Here is a 24,702-nt window from a genome sequence, read left to right on the forward strand (position 1 = left end):
TGTACAACAAACACCCCCCTTAACAACAAACCTCCACTATACAAACCACACAAACATTAACACAGCAGAATTAACAGCAATCCTAACTGCATTACACCTCATCCCCACTATGCCCCACACCAACATCTTAATACTCACAGATTCCCTCAGCGCCGTCAAACAACTCCAACATAAGCACTCAAAATCACGTAACGACCTAATACACAACATAATTATACAGATTCACTCACTGCAACAATTCAATAAAAGCATAACATTAATGTGGATACCAGCTCACACTCACAACCAAGGAAATAATACAGCAGACATAGCAGCCAAACTAGCCACCACACAAAACTCACCAGCCATACAATTCCACACAACCAAAACTGAAATAAAACAACTCATTAAATCTCACATAATAAACCAAAACTACCAACACAACCTCAACACAAACAAATCCACCTGGGTCAAAGCCATCATAACCAAACCTATCACCAAAACCCTCACCTACTCAAACAACAAACACATGGACACACTCATCACTGGACTAATCACTGGCATAACAAACTTAAACCACGCATTATTCAAACAAAACAGACACCCAGATGGACTATGTACACAATGCAAACAACCAGAAACAATTGAACACATATTTACACACTGTCACCTGCAACAAACAAACATCACACAACTACACAGCAGTATACCAGCTAAATATCACAATAATATACATCTACTTTTTAATCCCCTCAACCCGTCAACTATCTTCCATGCCATAGCCACCTTCCTACAAAACTCCAACCTAATCAATAAAATTTAGAACTTCCCAAACAATCCCCACCACACTACCTCTCAATAGCTTATATATTTAGACCAGGCTTCCAAACCTCATTTATCCATACTATTACTCTATCACCAACATAAGCCTACTCAATTAGACCTGGGAAACAAATTTCACCTAACCATAGTTGTCTTATATTCGCTAAAACGTCCGCGCCCTCTCTCAGCCAATCAGCAACCTCTTAAATGTAAATAAACCCAGCACCAGCCCTCGTGTACAAAGGTCACGGCCTCCCTACCAAGCCAGCTCACCCACAGCCTTATAACCACTGCCACGGCCTTTGCCTTATCGTCTCCTTCACCCCCCACCCCACCCCCGTTACAAACCCGTTTTTTCTTTCTTTATTAGGTCCCCTATTATTAAATAATACAGCTTAACTGTACCACTACAATTTAACCCCCAACATGCTATACATTTACTTTATACTCACCCTCACCCCCACCCCACCCCCAACCCTCACCCCCTCACCCCCACCCCCAATTTTATCTATCACATACTTATTCCAACTCCTCTTATTATTAACAACTGCTTTATTTTTCTCTCTTTCTTTATAATTTCGGCTTTTTATTTTATTTATATTATATTTTTAACTATTTTATCCTAAAACTAGTTAAGCTTAATCCCCCATAATTTACATTTTTTGGGGTATGGTGGTTTATCCCTATTATTACATTATTAATTAATTATATATCAACCCCACCTACCCCGTCGGCGACATTGACCATGCTAAAAGCCGATGTTAAACTTTAAATTTCGTTCGTTTATAATGTCAAATGGGGCGGCGGGGTAGCCTAGTGGTTAAAGCGTTCGTTCGTCACGCCGAAGAACCGGGTTCGATTCCCCACATGGACACAATTTGTGAAGCCCATTTCGGGTGTCCCCCGCCGTGATATTGCTGGAATATTGCTAAAAGCGGCGTTAAACCATACTCACTCACTCACTCACTCACTAAAATGTCAAATATCGAGTACGTCAAATATTGAACAGGAAAAGCAATAATGCCAAATATAACCGATCTCAAATAGTTTGTTCCCAATTAAGCCTTGTGTATTGTCAGGTTTACACGCGCAACACGTTTCTCGTGACAGCAAATTATGTTTCTTTCATGAATATAGAAGACCGTGTATACTGTTTCTAGGTTAGGATCCATGCAAATAAATATTTATTGTTTATATTTTTCGTTATACTTTTGTAAAAAATCCATCCGAGGTGAATAGAATTTCATTCTGTTTGTATGCACAGTTGAATACAGCATAAAACCCCACCACCATGTTTCTCATAATGCAGCTGCAGAATTTTCCACTCTACAAACACTGACATGTCGTCATGCTCTTAATCCGTTCAAGAACATGACATGACTCAGGTCGATTAACCCGAGCTTCTTGTCGCATTTACAGTACATTAGAGCAGCAAAGCAAAACGTCTGAAGGTATGTGCAGCTTAGCTTCCTGATTATATAAATACACTGTTATTTTGTGTAACTCACCATTGCAATTTTTCACCTGAAAAACCTTTAACCTAAATCAATAATTGAACCATGGTTTTTCTGAATGGGAATCGATATCTTCAACTCATGCGTCTTCACTGTAGGTATCGTTTTATGTGCTATCGGTTCTCACTCAGAGAAACACATGCTTTAATTGACATCTTCAATCATATCAAATCGGATATCGCCTAAACCGCTAGCCCCATTTTATATGGTATCCAGCACGTCCGCCATGCTATTCCCCGTACCTTGTCTAAACCTGAATTCCACGCAGGATATTATAGGATATTTATATAGCGCACATATCCACGCACTAGTGCATGCTCAAGGCGCTGGTATTTTTCCCCTCGATCATTGGATGTCAATATCAACTGCACATCGTATTAGCAATCTCAACTCCCTGGGGAGTATACAACTTTTGCTGCCACTAGGCGCACCGAGTTATTGTGGCTTTCTCATCCTAATCTCTAGTGCTCATATGCAAAGACGTAACGGTGACGTGAGGTCCATCCACCAACTCTATCTCCCGAATGCATATCAGTAAAACCTGTGTTATGTTTCCCCCTATTGTTTTTCCGTTGTCCCACATTATTGTTTTCTGACGTTACTACCCAGCTAATACAGAAGCGATGTTGAAAAGTTTGGCTGCAATATTGCCGATGTGATGTTAAATATTAACTCACTCACTCACAGAAACTGCAAGTCGTATCAGTCTTGTGGTTCAGCTTTAACCACGGTGTTCCTACATATGCAGTGTCTACACAGTCACATCAAACTGCATTAAAACTCAATGGCAGAAAGCGACGAAGTGTACTCTTCCAAGTCCTCAACTGATTCTACAATATCGAACCTAGGAGCGTGGTCATTAACAGGACATACAGTACAACCAGAAATTATTGAGAATTTAAAGATTGTAAATTTGATTTTTCCACTTTTTTTTACTCACGTTTTAAATGTGAATATTAGCAGAATATAACTACTACTCCTCGAAAGTCATGAAACATGGTATGTTCATACTCAGCGTCTGTCAGTGTTCCTAATACCAAAACTAGCACCAGCATATATGATTTCGACCTTTATCAGTACTTGAACATTTCTTTGCAAAACCGAATGGAGAAGAATGGTATGTGACGCAATATCCTTGTATGAGGAAAATAGGTGGAAACTCAGATTATTACTGAGAAGATCTGGTCAGATACGGGTCAACTCATTCAAAATTTGAGCAGCATATACTATGAAAATTAGCATTAACCTATCCTCATCATAGATATTGCATCCAGTGTTCTCTTAAGAAAGCTTCTAGACCAATTACATCTCGATATTCCAAATGTTGCAGACATGCGTTTGATTATTCTGCAAATATGTCCTTCATCTGAAAAAAGTATTAGACAACCCTCTCTTTAGTAGTACTAGAGTGGGGGTTTTGCCGCACATGCGGCTTAGAGGCTTATTTTTATGAAATAAGTACCCCAGCCCCCCTTAAAAACGGCAATGGTCTATCGAGAGGCATCCTTCGATGTGCCTCCAGCAAAGTTCCGAATATTGACTGATCGGGAGTCCCGGTGGTATGAAGGTAGAGCGTAGGACTCGTAATCCAGCGGCGGAAACTTCTGCAAGTGAAACCAGCACCGTCGTTGCTATTTTAAACAAGATGGTGGTCCAACCTAGTAACGGCGGCCCTGGCAGATCCGTCGTTGCTAAGCCAAACAAAGATGGCGGCCGAGCTTAGCAACGCCGTCTAGACCTGACGTCAGAGTATTTCTCTTTTTGTGGCCTGTCACGTGGGTATTGAATACAAAGCAAGGCACACAGCCGTATTAAGGCTGCTGGCTGGTTGTAGCGAAAAGGATGTTTGAAACCAGACGCTGAAAAACATTTTTAGTAGCCACAATCAATTATTTTAAAATCGGGTTACATAAGCTTGGAAACCGTACGAGTTACATTGCTAAAAAACAATTTGCTTGATGTGCATGCATCTAAACAGAAGCTGTATCCTATCTGCTCTCGCCTGACTGCCTACGGTCGGGTTGACCTCGTGTGGGTTTCTTGAAAAGTAGTAGTACGATGAGGGTTTATTATTTTTTTACTAGGTTATGTTTGCATCAACAAAACAGTTTAAGGTAAATCTTTGATGAGATCTTTGTTCTTGGTAAGGAAGGTTTGAATGATTTGTTGTCGACCCCGTTCTATGAGCTTTTGTTTCTCGTCTTCACCGATGTCAGCGATTTTTCGAGTCTTGGTTCGAATCTCTTCTTTCATGCGGTGGTATTTCGCGATTTCGCGACTTCCTCGGAGATTTTGCTATCGATGATCGCGGTGAAAATATGATTGTTGATCATGTTTAACTTGGCTTCGGCAAGAACCCTGATCTCGTCATGCTTCAGCCCTTTCCGTTGCAGACGACGTGAAATGAATTTAAGGGCTACTCCCGCCAGCCCCGATCCCGCGACAGTTATTTCTAACCTGAGGACGACGGGTGTGGCCACGATGGTGGATGATAAGCCAACGCCTGCTGCGCCTAATCCCATGCTAACTGCCACGATGAGGCTCACGAGCACACTCCTTTGCGAGGGGACGTAAGACGCGATGAAAATCCCCTGATTGAGGACTTTCGTTAAATAGTGATCCTTCGACTCCGCAAACACGTAGGGAGAAACGAGGGTGGTATCGAGTAGCCAGGCGATTTGGGAGGAGATCAACGTCCATTGGTTATCATCGGTGAGGACGAACTGGTACAACGTGTTTTCTAAGAGACCTCGGGTCTCAACATTGTCTAAATCGCCTAGATTGCCATCGAATGCCGGGACCATCATCCATTTGTTATTGTCGTTGAGGACGACATTGTACTGGGTGTATTTTAAGAGACCTCTGGTGATGACATCGTCTAAATCCCCTAGGTTACCACCACCACCGCGGACGTCCGCTCGCCTGTAAGTGTTGTTTCTTAATTCTAAACCGTATATTTTGCCTTCGACCCCGGGATCGTCTCCGAGGTCGGAGATCGCTGCGGTAGGACAATTTCTAATTCGCATGACCGTTCCTGGACCCGAAGCTTGAGTCATCATTGTTTGATGTGCAGTGTGGCGCTTAGATAGCCGATATGTATGGGTTTATGTCTTATGTCTAAAACGGATAGTTTCAATTCCGCAATGTTGCCCCGCGTTAACTTTTTGTACTGTAAGGTCGAAAACGATTCCGTTCTGCCGTCGTTGCACTTTTCCGTTTTGACGGGCACGGATCTCAGCAGCGTGGAAGGGCGTTCGCCTTGAATGTTGTCCGTCATGCTTACGCGATCGAGATGAACGAACCTCGTTCTAGACCACGAGGCTCGGTAATTTCGAACCCGTGATGGTGTCTCGGGGTTGTACGTTGTTCGACGGGAACCCAAGCGTTCTCGCCAAGGGCCTACCGAATCGGATGGGTTTTTTCCCATTCGTGAACGTCAGCGTGCCATTCGACTCGTTGACTTTGAGGCTGGCTCCCATGGGTTTGAAAATTTCGTTGTTGAGCATGCAAACGCTGTAATAACTGTCGGACAACTCGTGGCGATTGCCATCGATGAATAGCTTGTTGTTCCCTTGACGTTGTTCCCTTGACCCGCCCATCGCGGGTAGTAGGTGAGATCGCAGAGCACGACTTCGAGGTCCCCCCGACATGCGCAGCAGTAAAACGGGCTCGACGTTCGTGATTCCCGGGAGCGTGACGTACATGTTACACATATACGGGACACTGCGGTATACTTTCAATATGGCTACACCCAAGTACCAGCCGGGAGTGATTTATCATAACAGCGATAATTTAAGTCACGCACATGAAAATCGTGGTGGATGCGAAGAAGGGTTCCCGACTTTCGAGCTTGATTTATCCTTGTATTTGAAAGGTATAGGCTATTGGTCACGAACGTCAAGGCAGTCCACACCTGGTTTCACAACCCGATGCAATTCTGGCAGCATCAATTCAATTTCGCCGTGTGGTGCGCGACGACCGGATGCGGCGTGACCTTGAACAACACGCGTCGCGATCCGCTGAGTAGGTCCGTGTTCTATTTCCACGTGTACTACCAAATCAGACGCATCCTGAAAGAGATAAACGGCCGGATTCAGTAAAGCTTTTAAAACTCGTTATGGTTGACCTGTGGCGAACATGGCCATATTTCACCAGTGAGACAAATGCCCCATACAATTGTTTTACCACATATTTAACTAATGCTCCCATGTTTTTCTTAAGGTGAAATATTTACTTGCTTACACAGTTGTTTGTTACGGATGCCACCGGTGGAGCAAGGTATGCGTACCTCTCTCCCCAACACGTGGTGTCCTCACTCACTTTGGCCGACATTCTAATGATTATTAAAATGTTTTCGAAGTTTTATTTATTTATACCGTCACAGTATTGTCTAAATGATTATTTACAGTCTGTCTTCCTATCAACGTGCCAGAGTGTAGTGTGAAAAACAAAGAAACAAATTTACAAAACTATTACAAAAAAGCTGGATTCACGCCTGTAAGAAATAAACTCTGATTTATCTACGTTCAACATCAATCAACAAACTGGCAAGTTATACTAACAATGTGATAATGAGGACATGTATGATTGTGTAGTTGAAACACGTACATATTATGTTTAAGCATTTACGTTCAACTCAATGCACTACAAAAATGTATATTTGGGGTAAATTGCATATGTGCAACAGCTGACATGGGGAAGTACTGTCAGGACAGTCTACAATGTCATCCAGTACCAGATTGTAGTATCTGACTGCATTTACGATGAAAACGTCATATATTCCGGTCAACTTGTAGACTGTGGAGGCACAGAAGCTGAGTACGAGTTATCCACCCTTGCTTGTCGTAAGAGGCGACTAACGGGGTCAGTGAAGGTCCGGGTTAGAATTTGTCTTCAGTAACCCATGCTTGTCGTAAGAGGCGACGAACGGGGTCAGTGAAGGTCCGGGTTAGAATTGATCTTCAGCAACCCATGCTTGTCGTAAGAGGCGACTAACGGGATCGTGTGGTCAGGCTTGGTTGACACATATCATCGGAACCCAATTGCGCAGATCGATGCTCATGCTGTCGATCACTCGATTGTCTGGTCCAGATTATTTACAGACCGCCGCCATACAGCTGGCATACGGCTGAGTGCGGCGTTAAACAACAACCAACCAACCAGCCATCCACTCAAACAAATTAAACAGGCTTCTAAAAGGATTGGAAGATTGCAAATTATATGTTCTTCTGAAAAACACTCCTTCATTAATCTGATGCTTTGTAATTTACATAACAGATTTCCAGTTAATATGGATACAGAAAATATTGCTTTGGTACAAATGGAAAGACTTTTGTCGCTTCTGTTTGTGTTATGTTGATGTCGACGAGCTCAGAATGTGCTCCTTCAAACTTCAGTTAAACGAGATTTGGTTGGTTGGTTGTTGTTTAACGCCGCACTCAGCAATATTCTAGCTATATGGCGGCCGTTACAACATATGTACAGACTTAGCGGAGGAACAAGTTAACGAATGGCCTAAATGTCTCAACAAATCTGAAACGACCTTTTCTGATCAAACACGAAATGCACGTGCATACTGACGGTATCAAACAGCTTACGCGACACGCGAGCAACACAGTGGTATAAACAACACAGACAATATGCCACGTTTGAGTCAAATCGAAAGAGTGAGTGAGTGAGTGAGTTTAGTTTTACGCCGCACTCAGCAATATTCCAGCTATATGGCGGCGGTCTGTAAATAATCGAGTCTGGACCAGACAATCCAGTAATCAACAGCATGAGCATCGATCTGCGCAATTGGGAACCGATGACATGTGTCAACCAAGTCAGCGAAATTGACCACCCGATCCCGTTAGTCGCCTCTTACGACAAGATAGTCGCCTTTTTATGGCAAGCACATGGGTTGCTGAAGACCTATTCTACCCTCAAATCGAAAGAGAGAGAGCTGTAGCAATGGCCCATCACACCGTAATTGCCAGAACCTTCGCTTGCACCCGAGCAACTGTCATCAGACTGATGCAACGACTAAGACAAGCAGACAATATACGCCAGGCGGGCCTAGGAGTGGTCGAAAAGGTTTGGCAACGCCCGTTGATGATCGCCACATCCGGACAATTCATCCGAGAAATCGACGGTACAAGAACACCATCAGTCGACATACAGCGTACCGGCGTCTACCGTGCAGTGCATATGACTCTTAACGTCGATTGACATTGGCCAGACGAATTCGACGTTGGCAGATGCGCGATTGGCGACGTGAGATGTTCACCGACGAGAGTATCGTTTTGCTTGTACAGTAGTGACGGTCGGGATCGTGTTTACAGACGATTATACCCCCATTTCACTGGGCTACGACCTACCAAGACTACCCCGACTAGTGCCGATTCGTCACCTACGATGCTATCGTTCTTAGTCAGCCAGTTTTTGTTTATATTTTCCTGTTCTACGCAGTATCTACGGTAAACGTACGTAATGGACGATGAAGAGACTGTAAACGTACGTATAAATGCCGATAACACTGCGATTGAGCACCCGTTGTTGATACGATTTAACCCAGTATTGGCCGATTGGCTACGTTTAAATCACGTTTCTGCGGCGGTTATTTCTACGATTCACTCCCGATTCCTCACGATGCTCGCCAACACAGTGATGTAAGGCTTACGATATCGAAGACTCATTGCCGTAATTGCCGATTACACGCGAAGATTACCGATCGACGCCGAGTAAAGTACGTATAAATGCCGTGTTAGACAAGTGAAATCGGCCTCCAAACCACAAAATGGTCCCGATTCTGGGCTATAAAAGCTGACGATGACAGCCGATTCTTATTATCTAGCAACACGCTCACAGCTGCACAACTACTTCTTCTGCTGCAGTTTTGAGTACGTCCATGGTTGAGGTTGGAAAGAAGATTGAACTTTGGAAACTATGACAAACTCATGTCTGAACTGCTTCATTCCCTGTCTCCCAGACTTACCCAAAACAAACTACAACTTCAGGAAAGCTCTGCACCCTGGTCTGAAGTTAGTAGTTATCATAAGGCATCTAGCCACTGGAGACAAGTACCCCTCCCTCTCCTACCACTTCAGAGTGTCAATACACACCATAGCAATCTTTCTCCCAGAGGTATGCCAAGCCATCGAAGACCAATACAAGGATACAGTGATTGCATGTCCTGTCACTCAAGGGGATTGGAAGACCATCAGTCTGGAATTCTAGCAGAAATGGAATCTCCCTCATGCTGTTGGTGTCCTCGATGGACAACACGTCGCGATTCGTAAGCCACCTGGTAGTGGAAGCCTCTTCCACAAATCTCCAATGCCTCAGAGTTGAAGGAGTGTATAGAAGATGGCAGCATATGCTTGCCCGAACCTGAACCATTGCCAAATGATGATCTGGATATGCCTTACGTCATACACCGCAGATGATGCATTAGCCCTTCGTCAATATCTAATGAAATCTTACTCAAGAAGAGGTCTGTCAGAACCTGAACTGCCAACTACAGGATCTCCAGAGAATGGAGAGTCATGGAGGATGCCTTTGGTATTCTTGCAAACCAATGACAATTTCTTCTCAACACTTCGCAACAGGGTTCAGATGTGGTTATGATTATGGTTGAAGCTGCCGTGTGTCTCCATAACATAATGCGAATGAGGTACACTGGGTTGCAAGAAAACATGGTGGATAAGTAGAACCCTCTTCCTGTTGGGTGTTCTTTTTGTTCTTGCCATGTTTCAATCTTTCAATTACAGCAGTTGAAATTGGAGTGATGTTGACTTCGATCGCCGGTGCTTTTATACCTTTTCTGTCAGACTGATGTGAATCGTGCAAATCGTGAGTAACGCGTGAACATTACGTAAGTGGATCGTGTCTTATTTGGGAGGAATCGTGTTTATGCGTGGCTTTGTCGGGAGTTTATCGTGGTTGATCGTGTGTGAAGCGTGGCATTACGGGGATGACACGTGGCCGTTTCTGCCTCTCAATAATGGTACGACTCGTTCACGCTTCACCTACGGTTAAGCCGATTGCTCATGATGCTTGCTGATGCATTCCCGATTAACTCCCGACACACTGGCGACTATCCCGATCAGTCACGCATAACTTACGACTTTTTCAATCGGCTCATGTTTTTGAACCTGTTCAAAAACTTGGGCCGATTCAAAAATAGCCTCCAGACTATGCAGACGCACTCATGTATCTTGCTGATCTCTGACGACTACTCCAGGTATATTTCCGACATTATACGATCGCTGGCGATTTTTAAAAATACATTCAACCGGGACCGATCGCAGCCCAGTGAAATGGGGGTATTAGGTGAACATTTAGCACCAAAATGCGTTCAGCATGTCCGACCGTTTGGAGCCGATAGCATGATGGTGTAGGGAGGGATCTGCGGAGATCTTAAAACGAGAATTCTGATTATTAATGGCAACCTGAATGCTCGAAGATACCGGATGAAGTTTTGTGACCAGTTGTGTTGCCATTTATCCAGCAACAACCATATGTCATTGTCTACCTACACAATAATGCATGGCCTCATACAGCAAGACAAACCAATTTCTGCATAACGCTAACATCGATCGTTGTTTTGCCGTGGCCAGCGTGTTCTTCCGACATGAATCAGATAGAACACTTTTGTGACTACCTGGATCGACAAATCAGAAGACCTGTCACCACTCAGCAGCTGGAACAATGTCTTTCCTGCGGGAATGGCAACGCATCAGACCTCGTCGTCTTACGTCATCAAAGCGTCGACGTTTATTGTCTCACTAACTATTGATTCAATATTTGATGACATTTTGAAGAAAAACGCCTTCTTGAGTTGTGTAAAAGTTCCGACTATTATACCACATGTATTTCAATGTCAATCAAACCGTACTTTAAAATATGTATTAATATATCTATGAATAAATGTATTTATAACACAATCTGCCGCTGCATAATGTATAACAATGAATTAAGTAAATCATAAACATACATTCATCGAGACAGATGGTCTCACAGATAAGTTCATCTTCATTTATCTCCAAGGGAAGCTGTGCTCATCTAAATACGTCCCTCCTCTCGACCTCTTGCTCTGGAAAGGTAGGTATTACTTCCGCTTATCGACTTATCCGGGTAGCCTAATGGTTAAAGCGTTCGCTCGTCACGCCGAAGACCCGTGTTTGATACCCCACATGTGTGAAGCCTTTTTTGGTGTCCTCCGCCTTGATATTGCTGGAATATTGCTACAGGCGGCGTAGAACTACACTCACTCACGTTTATACAGGCAGCGGTAGAGTATTCTGGTGGTTAAAGCTTTCTTGTTGCCAGGCAAAAGGTCCGGGTTCGAGTGTGTGGTTTCGCTGGCCGTGTTATTGGATTTCTGTTTGAGGCTCACCCACACACTATCTCACACTCTTCATTTACTATTTTTCTTTTATTCATTTTTCTACCATTCAATTTCCGCTGATGATACAACATTGCACCCCAAGATATTCTTAATGCATGATAAATTGATTTTCTATATTAATACACTGGTTATTAATTAAATACATTTGGATGATTTATGTGAAAAGCGTGTTCAGTAATATCAAGGCGTGTTTTCTGATAACATGGTATGTTTAGTGATATTATGTTGTGTTTAGTGATAACATGGTGTGTTTAGTGATAACATGGTATGTTTAGTGATATTATGTTGTGTTTAGTGATAACATGGTGTGTTTAGTGATATCATAGCGTGTTCAGTGATATTATGGTGTGTTAAGTAGTATCATGTCGTGTTCAGTAATATCAACGCATGTTTAGTGATAACATGGCGTGTTTAGTGATATTAAGGTGTGTTTAGTAATATCATAGCGTGTTCAGTAATATCATGTCGTGTTCAGTGATATCATGGCGAGTTCAGTAATATCATGGCGTGTTCAGTGATATCATGGAGTGTTTAGTAATATCATTGAGTGTTTAGTGATAACATGGCATGTTTAGTAATATCATAGCGTGTTCAGTAATATCATGGCGTGTTCAGTGATATCATGGAGTGTTCAGTAATAACATGGCGTGTTTAGTAATATGGCGTGTTCAGTAATATCATGGCATGTTCAGTGATATCATGACGTGTTCAGTGATATCATGTGATTACATGGCATGTTCAGTAATATCACGGCGAGTTCAGTAATATCATGGAGTGTTCAGCGATATCATGGCGTGTTCAGTAATATGATGGCGTATTTAGTGATAACATGGTATGTTTAGTAATATCATGTCGTGTTCAGTAATATCATGGCGTGTCCAGTGACAACATGGCGTGTTTAGTGATATTATGGTGTGTTCAGTAATATCATGGCGTGTTCAGTGATTACATGGCATGTTTAGTAATATCATGCGTTTTCAGTAATAGCATGGCGTGCTCAGTAGTATCATGGCGAGTTCAGTAATAGTATGCCATGTTCAGTACTATCATGGCATGTTCAGTAATATCATGGAGTGTTCAGTAATAACATGGCGTGTTTAGTAATATCATGGTGTGTTCAGTGATATCATGACGTGTTCAGTGATATCATGTGATTACATGGCGTGTTCAGTAATATCATGGAGTGTTCAGTAATAACATGGCATGTTCAGTGATATCATGACGTGTTCAGTGATATCATGTGATGACATTGCATGTTCAGTAATATCACCGCGAGTTCAGTAATATCATGGAGTGTTCAGTGATAACATGGTATGTTTAGTAATATCATGTGTTCAGTAATATGATGTCGTGTTCAGTGATATCATGACGTGTTCAGTGATATCGTGTGATTACATGGCGTGTTCAGTAATATCACGGCGAGTTCAGTAATATCATGGAGTGTTCAGTGATATCATGGCGTGTTCAGTAATATGATGGCGTGTTTAGTAATATCATGTCGTGTTCAGTGATATCATGTGATTACATGGCGTGTTCAGTAATATCACGGCGAGTTCAGTAATATCATGGAGTGTTCAGTGATATCATGGCGTGTTCAGTAATATGATGGCGTGTTTAGTAATATCATGTCGTGTTCAGTGATATCATGTGATTACATGGCGTGTTCAGTAATATCATGGCGAGTTCAGTAATATCATGGAGTGTTCAGTGATATCATGGCGTGTTCAGTAATATGATGGCGTGTTTAGTAATATCATGTCGTGTTCAGTGATATCATGTGATTACATGGCGTGTTCAGTAATATCACGGCGAGTTCACTAATATCATGGAGTGTTCAGTGATATCACGGCGAGTTCAGTAATATCATGGAGTGTTCAGTAATATCATGTCGTGTTCAGTAATATGATGGCGTGTTCAGTAATATCATGGAGTGTTCAGTGATATCATGGCATACTCAGTAATATGATGGCGTGTTTAGTAATATCATGTCGTGTTCAGTGATATCATGTGATTACATGGCGTGTTCAGTAATATCACGGCGAGTTCAGTAATATCATGGAGTGTTCAGTGATATCACGGCGAGTTCAGTAATATCATGGAGTGTTCAGTAATATCATGTCGTGTTCAGTAATATCATGGCGTGTTTAGTGATAACATGGTATGTTTTGTAATATCATGTGTTCAGTAATATCATGGCGTGTTCAGTGATATCATGACGTGTTCAGTAATATCATGTGATTACGTGGCGTGTTCAGTAATATCATGGAGTGTTCAGCGATATCATGGCGTGTTCAGTAATATGATGGCGTGTTTAGTGATAACATGGTATGTTTAGTAATATCATGTCGTGTTCAGTAATATCATGTCGCGTTTAGTAATATGATGGCGTGTTTAGTGATAACATGGTATGTTTAGTAATATCATGTCATGTTCAGTAATATCATGTGATTACATGGCGTGTTCAGTAATATCACGGCGAGTTCAGTAATATCACGGCGAGTTCAGTAATATCATGGCGTGTTCAGTAATATCATGGAGTGTTCAGTAATATCATGTGATTACATGGCGTGTTCAGTGATATCGTGTGATTACATGGCGTGTTCAGTAATATCATGGCGAGTTCAGTAATATCATGGAGTGTTCAGTGATATCATGGCGTGTTCAGTAATATGATGGCGTGTTTAGTAATATCATGTCGTGTTCAGTGGTATCATGTGATTACATGGCGTGTTCAGTAATATCACGGCGAGTTCAGTAATATCATGGAGTGTTCAGTGATATCACGGCGAGTTCAGTAATATCATGGAGTGTTCAGTAATATCATGTCGTGTTCAGTAATATGATGGCGTGTTCAGTAATATGATGGCGTGTTTAGTGATAACATGGTGTGTTTAGTAATATCATGTGTTCAGTAATATCATGTCGTGTTCAGTAATATCATGTGATTACGTGGCGTGTTCAGTAATATCATGGAGTGTTCAGTGATATCATGACGTGTTCAGTGATATCATGTGATTACATGGCATGTTCAGTAATATCACGGCGAGTTCAGTAATATCATGGAGTGTTCAGCGATATCATGGCGTGTTCAGTAATATGATGGCGTGTTTAGTGATAACATGGTATGTTTAGTAATATCATGTCGTGTTCAGTAATATCACGGCGTGTTCAGTAATATCATGGCGTGTTCAGTAATATTACGACGTGCATTCAAATTAAGAAGTCTCTTTATGTTCATCATAGAAGAAGTAATTTCGCCGACTAAGGTATCCTTAAGGGACTGAGTATGAGTATTTTATTTGTTTGAATCTTCCAATCATCATTTAGTTATCTTGTGCCAGATGATTTGGAGCTATCATGAATACATAAAAAACTCTGCTTAAGTTTATCGGGAACGTATATTGGTTGTTCATAAATAATACCCGTGAAGATCCGGGTTAGAATTGATCTTCAGCAACCAATGCTTGTCGTAAGAGGCGACTTACGGGATCGGGTAGTCAGGCTCGCTGACTTGGTTGACACATGTCATCGTATCCCAGTTACGTAGATCTCATGCTGTTGATCACTGCATTGTGTGGTCCAAACTCGATTATTTACAGACCGCCGCCATATAGCTGGAATGTTGCTGAAAGCGGCGTTAAATAACCAACGAACCAACCAATCTAGAATAAATATAGGTATACGACTCAATCTGCATCTCATAATGTATAACAATTAATGTAATTCATATAGGTTGTGAAAATGTTTATAAAACAGCTGACACAGAAAAGACGTATGCAGATTATGTGCATATTTTGCTAGGTGAACTCATTGTATATGACATGTATAGATATTGTACAGATCCCGTTACTTCAGCTCAATTACACATATCATTACAACCAAGCTCAAGTTATTAATGGGCATCGTCACGGAACCACCTCCATCGGTGTTGTAGTACTCTGTAGGTAGTGGACATTAACTCCACACCGAATATGGTGTGCGCCATCTGTTAATTATGGTGGCTGATTAGGGCCATCGCTTTCTCGCCTTAAAATTCGGAGGCGAGAAAGCGATATCACGAGACGAGAAAGCGATAACGATATTAACGACTGTTCGAACTATAGACCCGTTGCCTTAACATCTTGTTTATCCAAGGTCTTTGAAAAATGTATATTTAAATATGTCTTTAACTTCATGAGAGAAAACAATTGCCTCTCAAATTTACAATCTGGATTCATGCCAGGAGATTCAACAGCTTACCAACTCACGCATTTGTATAATTTTATTGCTAAAGCTATAGACAACGGAAAAGAAGTAAGAGCTGCATTCTGCGATATAAGCAAGGCATTTGATAAAGTTTGGCACAAAGGGATTATCCATAAACTAAAATCATGTGGGATAGATGGGAAGTTACTGAAATGGTTTGGAAGTTATTTGCAAAATAGAATGCAAAGAGTAGTTATCCAAGGTTACAAATCAGAATTAAAACCGATAATAGCCGGAGTGCCCCAAGGATCAGTCCTTGGACCTCTTTTATTCTTAATATACATAAACGACATAGTTGATGGAATCGAAAGTAATATACGCCTTTTCGCAGACGACACAATGTCATCACTCTACGTAATAATCGACGATCCCCATACGAGTGCATTTATTCTTAACTCAGATTTAGACAGAATATCTAAATGGGCGGAAACCTGGCAAGTAAATTTAATCCAAACAAAACTGAAACTATCCAGTTTTCACACAAAACGAAACCCTCTACGAAACCTCCCCTCTCGATGAATGGTACACCTATAAATGAAGTGCAGATTCATAAACACCTAGGCATGATTTTTCAGGAAAACCTCCTCTGGCATTCCCACATTAATGAAATGATAAGGAAAATTAGCCCTATGATTAATTGCCTTCGTAGTTTTAAATATAGACTATCACGCAAAACTCTCGAAACAATGTATAAATCTTTTATCTTACCTCTATTTGACTATTGCTGTCATCTCTGGGACAATTGTACAAACGAACAGTCCTTGTCACTAGAAAACCTTCACTTAGATGCCTTACGCACAATATGCGGTGCAGTTAGAGGTACAAGCCACGCCAAACTATATCATGAGACAAACCTGACTTCCTTATCGAAACGGAGAGAAACTTCTAAATTAACATTATTTTACAAAATGGTTAACCATATGGTTCCTGACTATCTCTGTGATCTTGCTCCAGGGAATGTTTCTGACAACAGTAACTACAATTTTAGGAATAATGCAAATCTACTAATTATGCCAAATCGTTTTTGCCCGATACAATTAAACTGTGGAATGACCTACCTACAAATGCTACAAACGCTTCCTCTGTTGGACAGTTTAAGAATTCAATCACACCACAAGTTAATACCAACACAATGTTCGATCTAAATTTTGGTAGTGGATTTTGTCAAATAATACACTGCCGCCTTAGATTGGGATGCAGTGACTTAAACAGTGATAAGTATAATCGTTTCATTTCTGATAATGTTTCTTGTTCCTGCTCACGAGATTATGAGGATGTATTCCATTGTTTTTTCATGTGTCCTAAATATAATACCATTCGATACGAATCGTATTTCTATGTGAAAGGTTTCTCCCTGCGGGATGTGCTAAATGGCAATAACTCAGTATCTCATCAGACGAATATGGATATTCTACGGTCAGTCCATCAATTTATTATTACATCAAAACGTTTTGATTCATAAAGTTTTGTAGCTTCTCTTATTTTTTTTATTTGTATCAACTGGCCACGAAACAAAGATAAATTGTTGATATCCATGATTGTTATTATTCAGAGATAACTTGTTATAACCACTATAAATATGTATTATGCACAAATGTAAACCTTCACATGTATTATGGAGCGGCATTAATATAAGCCATTTAGGCTTGTTTGCAATCCTTTTCTTTCTTCTTGAATAGAATAAAATATGTTTAAACCAGAAAGCGATAACACGAGACGAGAGCCCTAATCAGCCACCATACTAATCAGCCACCATACTATTCACCCCTGTGATAACTGATACAGGCAGGACACAACATGAGGAGCCTGATCATGCTCGCGGGAGCATGTGTGTGGGCGTTGCTATGAGTGATCAGCGAAATGTATTCAATGAGACACAACGAGCACCTGTCTCGGCATAACCTGCTGATCCCTGCCGCTGTCAACATACACACCTGAGTGGCGCTGTATGAAGCGAGCTTGGCGCTGAGGTGATCACAACTCCCGCAGTTACTTAGACTTACGGCAATCGTGAGTGAGTGATGTTAGTTTTACGCCGCATTTAGCAATATTCCAGCTATGTAGAGGCGGTCTGTAAATAATCGAGTCTGGACCAGACAATCCAGTGATCAACAGCATGAGCATCGATCTATAATTGGGATACGATGATATGTGTCAACCGAGTCAGCGAGCCTGACCACTCGATCCCGTTAGTCGCCTCTTAAGACAAGCATGGGTTACTGAAGACCAATTCTAACTCGAAAACAGTCGTCATTTGCAGTCATTACTTGCTTGAAGTTGTTTGCTAGCGTCGTTTACAATCCTAACCATTGTTCTTGGTAACCGTTAGAGCATTGGCGTTTAATGGTAAGAGAGGGGAGATCACATTATGAATATTGTCGAGCCTTCTTTCTTTTCTTTTCTCTCAGGCTGAGGCAGTGAATAACAATGTCTGGACACCGAGGGAATTGGTCAAACTGGCTGGAGTTCCTGTTCTCTGTGATTGGTTCTATGGTTGGCCTGGGGAATATATGGAGGTTTCCGTACATCTGCTTTCAAAGTGGAGGTGGTGAGTGTGTTGCTGCATGATCATGGTTACAACCAACACTGTCAAAGCTGAAAATATTCCTTGCAGTAGACCAAATGTTATTTATATAATCTAGGGTAACAAATGGATCGTTTCTTTTACATAGAGGCGTTCGCTCGTCACGCTGAAGACCCGGGTTCTATGCCCCACATGGGCACAAGGTGTGAAGCCCATTTCTGGTGTCCCCCGCCGTGATATTGCTGGAATATTGCTAAAAGACGGCGTAAAACCCAACTCACTCACTCACTCTTGACATAGCCTGCTTTGCCAGTTGGTCCTGTCTTACAATGTCGGATAAACCGGGATAAACCGGGACAAACATGACGACTTGGACAGTGCTGGCTAGGTGGACATCGGGTCTTTATACAGCAAGTTGAGAATATATGCAGTTGACAATATACTCAGTGTACCAATTGTGAATCATATGCCATGACACATCCGGGTCTCGAACAACCCAAACAGGTTGTTTTGTTTGATTGACAGTCAAGAAGTTTGTGAGTGAATAATAATGCATACGACTTTATGGATAACAACCATGCTACAGATGTTATTAACTAGCACCCTATTAGTCTGTTTTTGCTCTTTTCACTGGTAAATCCTCCTGCTCATTGGCTTCATGACCCCGTGCTATTTGTTATATATAGGTTATCACGCGAGTGTGTTTTGGGATGGTTAATATCCTGCATTAGGAATAATCATTGTATTTAGCGAGCCTTGGCGAGCTAAATACATAGTGTTTATTCCTAATGCAGGATATTAACCATCCCTAAACACACGAGTGTGATAACCTATTTATCATACAATGTCATTTTTGTGTTATGCTTTAAAAAAATGCGATTTCAAATGCTAAAATCATGAAACTAAACTTCGTTGAATGTCTATGACGTCACAAATATGTGCGGAGTAATACGTTACGTCACAAGCCCGGTGACATAATTTTCTCCTGATCACTCAGTGGTCATCTAGTTCCCATTAAGCTTTTATACTAAAGCACGTATTGTTGTCAACAAATCTTAGCTTACGTTTGAAAAATAACAACATACTCACGTGGACTTTCAGAAACCTTCAATCAACCTTTTGAACAACCAAATACGCTTTAATGTTAGCGTGACACTGTGCACCGTTCTCTCGCTAACACTGACAGTCGGTCGGGGAACTGATGTTGGTATTTTCGTAAGCCTATGAATTTCTATCTTCGCTTTGTAATCTACTCCATCTATCAAAACCAGGCATGAATTTTCTGGGATCAAAGCACTGACAGTACCGTAACCACGGCCGTTAATCTGGACACGACCGCCGACCCTTGACGCCATGTTTGTTTACACTGTGAAAGTAGTCCCTTAAATTTGCATATGACCTCTCTAATTTGCATCGATATCCGTATATGACCCCAACGGATACCGAAAATATTCGTTGGCTTTATCCTGCCGAGAACACTATTCATTGTATGATAAACTTATTCACAGTACATGTATGTATATATTCTTCTCAATGCTTGAATGTAGACACTTTTAGCTTGAAAACGATGTAAGAATCTGCACCCAAACGTCGCTCTGTTAAAAAAACAAGAAGTTGTTATCCAAGTCGTATGTTTTAGTATCAGCTCCAACAGGCTGTCGAGTGCGACCCGTGAAGATCCGGGTTAGAATATTGCTCTTAGTCACCCATGCTTGTCGTAAGAGGCGACTAACGGGATCGGCCCGGGTGGTCAGGCTCGCTCACTTGGTTGACACATGCCATCGGTTCCCAATTGCGCAGATCAATGCTCATGTTGTTGATCACTGGATTGTCTGGTCCAGACTCGATTATTTACAGACCGCCGCCATATAGCTGGAATATTACTGAGTGCGGCGTAAAACTAAACTCACTCACTCACTTTCGAGCGCGTGTCATCATATCCCTACAAAGCATTACTTATTACGCTGTTTGTCCGGTCAAGATCTGATTATTTAACAGCTAAATTACGAAAGCCTTAGAGTACACCTTATAAACTTACACTACAGCCCAAACTATTGTTAGTACAAGACGCTACAATGTGGTGGGTTCATCATCTTCAGAATCGTTTTTCCCACTTGGACCAATTTGAAGAAATGAGTTCCATTTCCGGTGGTAACCGATCTGGATAGCTCCTTTCTAGCGCGCAGCCCCCTTCCCCTACACTCCGAACGAATGCACGCTGACATCACGTGGGTGCAGTGATGCAGATGTTGGTAATCGTGAAAAGGTTGATGTTTTACATTTCAACTGACTCGGTCAATCAGACTTGGTGGTCTTTTGCAGATACATCCCAACGTTTCTGAGGAGCTGAAATACTTATAATGCAGCGTTCACTGAGATGCATGTACTTTTGATATTATCCAAGTACCAATAAAAAGGTAATGTGTGTATGTTTGCCAAATCCCGACAGCTGCCTTCCTGATCCCCTACTTCCTGGCCATGTTTGTGTGCGGAATGCCAGCCATCTTGTTGGAGCTGATGTACTCCCAGTACTCCAACCTCGGACCCGGAAGAGTGTGGATTATCTGCCCTTTGTTTCAAGGTCAGTGTTCGTTTCTCTATGTTGTTCATGTAATGTATTCAGGTCAGTTTTCGGTTTTATGTGTTGCTAATGTCATACATGTTATATTCCTCCGATAATTTGTGTAAGGTACCATGATATTGTCATGATATTGACAGAATCGTATAATTGACTCTTCTTTCAGCAGAGATTTCATATTGATGTGGAAAGGCTTTTGTCGTTTCTATTTGCAGTTGGCTCTTCGAGGTTCATAGCATTGTACATGGATATTGTTTGCCAGTGTGGAGATAATGATAGTAATCTAGAGTCACAAACAAAATATGTGGTGGAAACACTTAAAGGATCAAAACAGTCCATCCGGTGCTGATCAGTTCTTCTTTGTGACAACCAAAGTGGTTAATAAAAGAGATGAACACTTTCGTTTAAATCCTATCCATTTATCCTAATACCCCTTAGTGGTTTGACAAATTTCACGTGCACCACATGCCTGCCATTTTCGTAATTTGTTTACATGGTTTGGCATCAAGTGAGTGAATGTAAAGTATACTGAACCACAAAAGAAATGTCGCACCGATAGCGGTTTCTTAAAGCACACACTTTAAATCACTCTAATTAACAATCAAAACGGAGGATTGGGTTCAACTTAACAGTTATGGTTAACACATTCAAAATCACCAAAAATGGTACCATTAAGATACCCCAAAGTCAGTTTTTTGTGTGGCATCGATGAAAACGTTGCATCGTCTGTACATGGAATGAATAAGCCGGTTGATAAAGACCACAGACACTTGGGTCCATACTCTGTGAAATGCCTGATCGAGTCAGGCAGCGGTTGTCGGCCTTGGGTGGAGGTCATTCAGTCTTCTTTGAATCTCGTCCCAATGGTGTTCTACTGGACTCAAATCCGGACTGAGTGCAGGCTATTGTAGGGTTTGGATGCCATGTTGTCTTAGGAAGTCAAATGTTACTCTGGTAGTGTGGGCACGAGCGTTGTCTTGCTGGAAGATGTGATTTCTGTAACGTCCAAAATGTGGTACAACGTGGGGTCTTATGACTTGTTCAGTATAGCGAGCAGCTGTCACGTCATTTCCTCATCCTGGACCAAGATTCTGGAACACCACGGTGCCAGTTATCTGGTTCAGACACCATGATGCTTGGACCACCCCACGAGTCTCTTTCAACAATACACTCATTGGAAAACAGTTTCCCACGCCTTCACCATCCTCTCACTCTCTTATCGACTGTCGAAACACAATATCGGCTTTCATGAGAAAATAAGCACAGTTCCCTATTGTCGATAACGCCAATTTCGATGCTGAGTTGCCCATTGCAGTTGGTTTGGGCGGTGATGAGCGGTGAGGACAGGACTACGATATGGTCTGTGACAGCAGAGGTTTCTTCCGCGCAAACGTCTACGCACTGTATCGGCACTGGTTGGTCTGTTGTGAGTTCAAATGGTCTGGCGTGCTGTTTCCGTCGCTCGGGGGAAGCGCCCATGCAGATGTTGGCGCACACTCTGTCGGTCTTAACGTTGTGATGTTACTGAAGGTCGCCCAGTGCGTGGACGGTCTTGGATGCTGTTAGTGACCTGATACAACTTGGCAGTCGGTAGATTGTCCTAACATGAACATTAAAATGATTGGCTACCCTCAGTGCAGTCTGACCAACTTGCAAGTCCGAAGACTTGGTTCCTCTGATCTCTCGTAAGTCGTGCCATGGCGATTGTGTAAAAACAAAAATAATTTCAGGCGAGTGTGGACTCGCTTTCATTGGTAGGGTTGTCACGATATGCACGTGCCTTTGCATTTTCACGAATGTCATACGGAAGCTTTGACCACGATTTCCTTTTTAGGTGCGTTTGGTCGATATGCTTTTTCATCAGAAAACACACTGTTGTTGGTAATAACTGTCAATTTGGATTCAAAAACATGACAAAACGATACAATCATAATACAAAAACATTTTGTAAGAACAAAAAAATTGCATTTGGTTTTGAAAAGCGACGTTTCTTTTGTGGTTCAGTATATTTGAAACCCTCTCCTCCGGATGATACATTCATGCAAAAATGTGGTAGGTATTATTTCAAAATTGGAAAAGTTTGTTTTGTCCATGTTCCAGGCATATGCCATTGCAAATTGTTTAAGCTATGTACAAATTTAACTGTGTTCCAGGAATAGGTTACGGCATGGTTGTCCTCACCGCCATCATCAGCATCTACTACAACGTCATCCTCGCTTGGACTCTGTACTACATCGTGGGGTCATTCAGTTCAGTCCTACCGTGGAGCACTTGTGATAATGAGTGGAACACTGACCTTTGCCACGTAAGGACTGACCAGTCCAATTCATCACACGTGCCTCTGCATGGGAATGAAACTCAAGTGAACACATTGTCAGAGCTTGGAACAACCAACATCTCAAACGTGCTGCTGTCTAACATGACTAACCGGACGTTGACACCTTCGGAAGAGTATTGGAGGTGTGTTCCACGTTGACAAATATTGCTGCATGTTTGTGTGTATTCCCACAGGGGCTTGTAACACACAATACTGTCACCAAGGCATATACTGTTCCTGACGGGGTCTTAACACTATATTAAAAGAAAGGTGTGTAACGAGGTCAACACACCAAGTTCGTTTCAGGGCGAATTCAACAATGCCCACAGTCTAAACCTCTTTAAAGCCGTACACGCATTTCAGGCCATCAGATTTACTTACATAATGAGACATACATCACAAAAATCGAATCAGCACTTTGGAAACTAGAGTCTTCAGGAGCTAAAGAATTGTAATCTTTCGATCCCGAACCAAAATCCCTGCTCAGAATTTGTATGGGACATATTATATTCATAGCCAATCATATCGCTGGCTCTTGTCAGTGCGGGGTTGGTCAAGGCCAAGGTCAAGGACAAAATCTCGATTAGTGCGCTGACAGGTGCGATCAATTCAGTATGTTTGGGTGCGTGTCGTTTGTGTACACGATGAAATAAACACGAAAATCGGTTAGTTAGCAATACAAATTCTGAGCAGGGACTTTTGCTCGGAGCTGGCTACGTAAATATTTAGTACCGTCTAGCCTACATATAACATTATGTCCATGAAGACTTGGACGTTATAACCAGGGTGAAGTCAAAACTAGGGAAGCCATTCTAGTCAGTCATAACCAAGTTGTTTATAACATTCATATATTTTTGTGCCATATATTTTGTAGAGAGCTAATGGTTTCGTTGATCATTTTGAGTCATGCCAGTCATAAATGTACGGAGCATGAACTACATTCTGTCTTCCGCAACAATCCCAGGTCTGCACAAAGTGTTTTTATAGTGCAATATCTGACCTCCATGGTATATTCACGGCTGTGTGTAATAGAGTTTTTGGCGTCAAGGTATACACTTTTCTGGGTTTCATTCTTCAAGGTGCTTATCAGACATTTTGTGTAGTATTAAGCGGTTGCCTGCTATTTCCCTTTTCAGTTTCGTTTTACGTAAAATATTGGTACTAAAATCATATGATACTTGAAAAACCTTTACATATGGTGTATGCCGCTGGACTCTTTTTGAATATGTTTAAAATAATGCTTTCCTTTGTACATGCTAATATATCTCCTTTACAACAATCTTCACGTGTATGGGATTCCTTGCTGTACGCCAACACGCCAAACTTGCTTCA

The 24,702-nt window shown here is 41.8% G+C and overlaps 1 protein-coding gene across 2 annotated transcripts in view; it reads left to right on the forward strand.

The window, feature by feature from the left end:
- The window catches only part of LOC124291159 (sodium-dependent proline transporter-like), a 42,192-nt gene that overhangs the window by 6,558 nt on the left and 10,932 nt on the right, over positions 1–24,702 (forward strand). The window contains exons 1-4 of one of the 2 annotated variants that reach the window (XM_046728092.1): positions 2,147–2,252; positions 18,360–18,499; positions 20,925–21,056; positions 23,207–23,513. In XM_046728092.1, coding sequence (XP_046584048.1) covers positions 18,379–18,499; positions 20,925–21,056; positions 23,207–23,513 — 560 coding nt within the window. In that variant the 5' untranslated portion in view covers positions 2,147–2,252; positions 18,360–18,378. Of the gene's footprint in view, positions 1–2,146; positions 2,253–18,359; positions 18,500–20,924; positions 21,057–23,206; positions 23,514–24,702 lie in introns of those variants that run through there. The other variant, XM_046728093.1, reaches the window with a different exon arrangement.

Source organism: Haliotis rubra, unplaced genomic scaffold, assembly GCF_003918875.1.
Source record: "Haliotis rubra isolate DU_JTF1 unplaced genomic scaffold, ASM391887v1 Scf484, whole genome shotgun sequence".
Taxonomy (NCBI): domain Eukaryota; kingdom Metazoa; phylum Mollusca; class Gastropoda; order Lepetellida; family Haliotidae; genus Haliotis; species Haliotis rubra.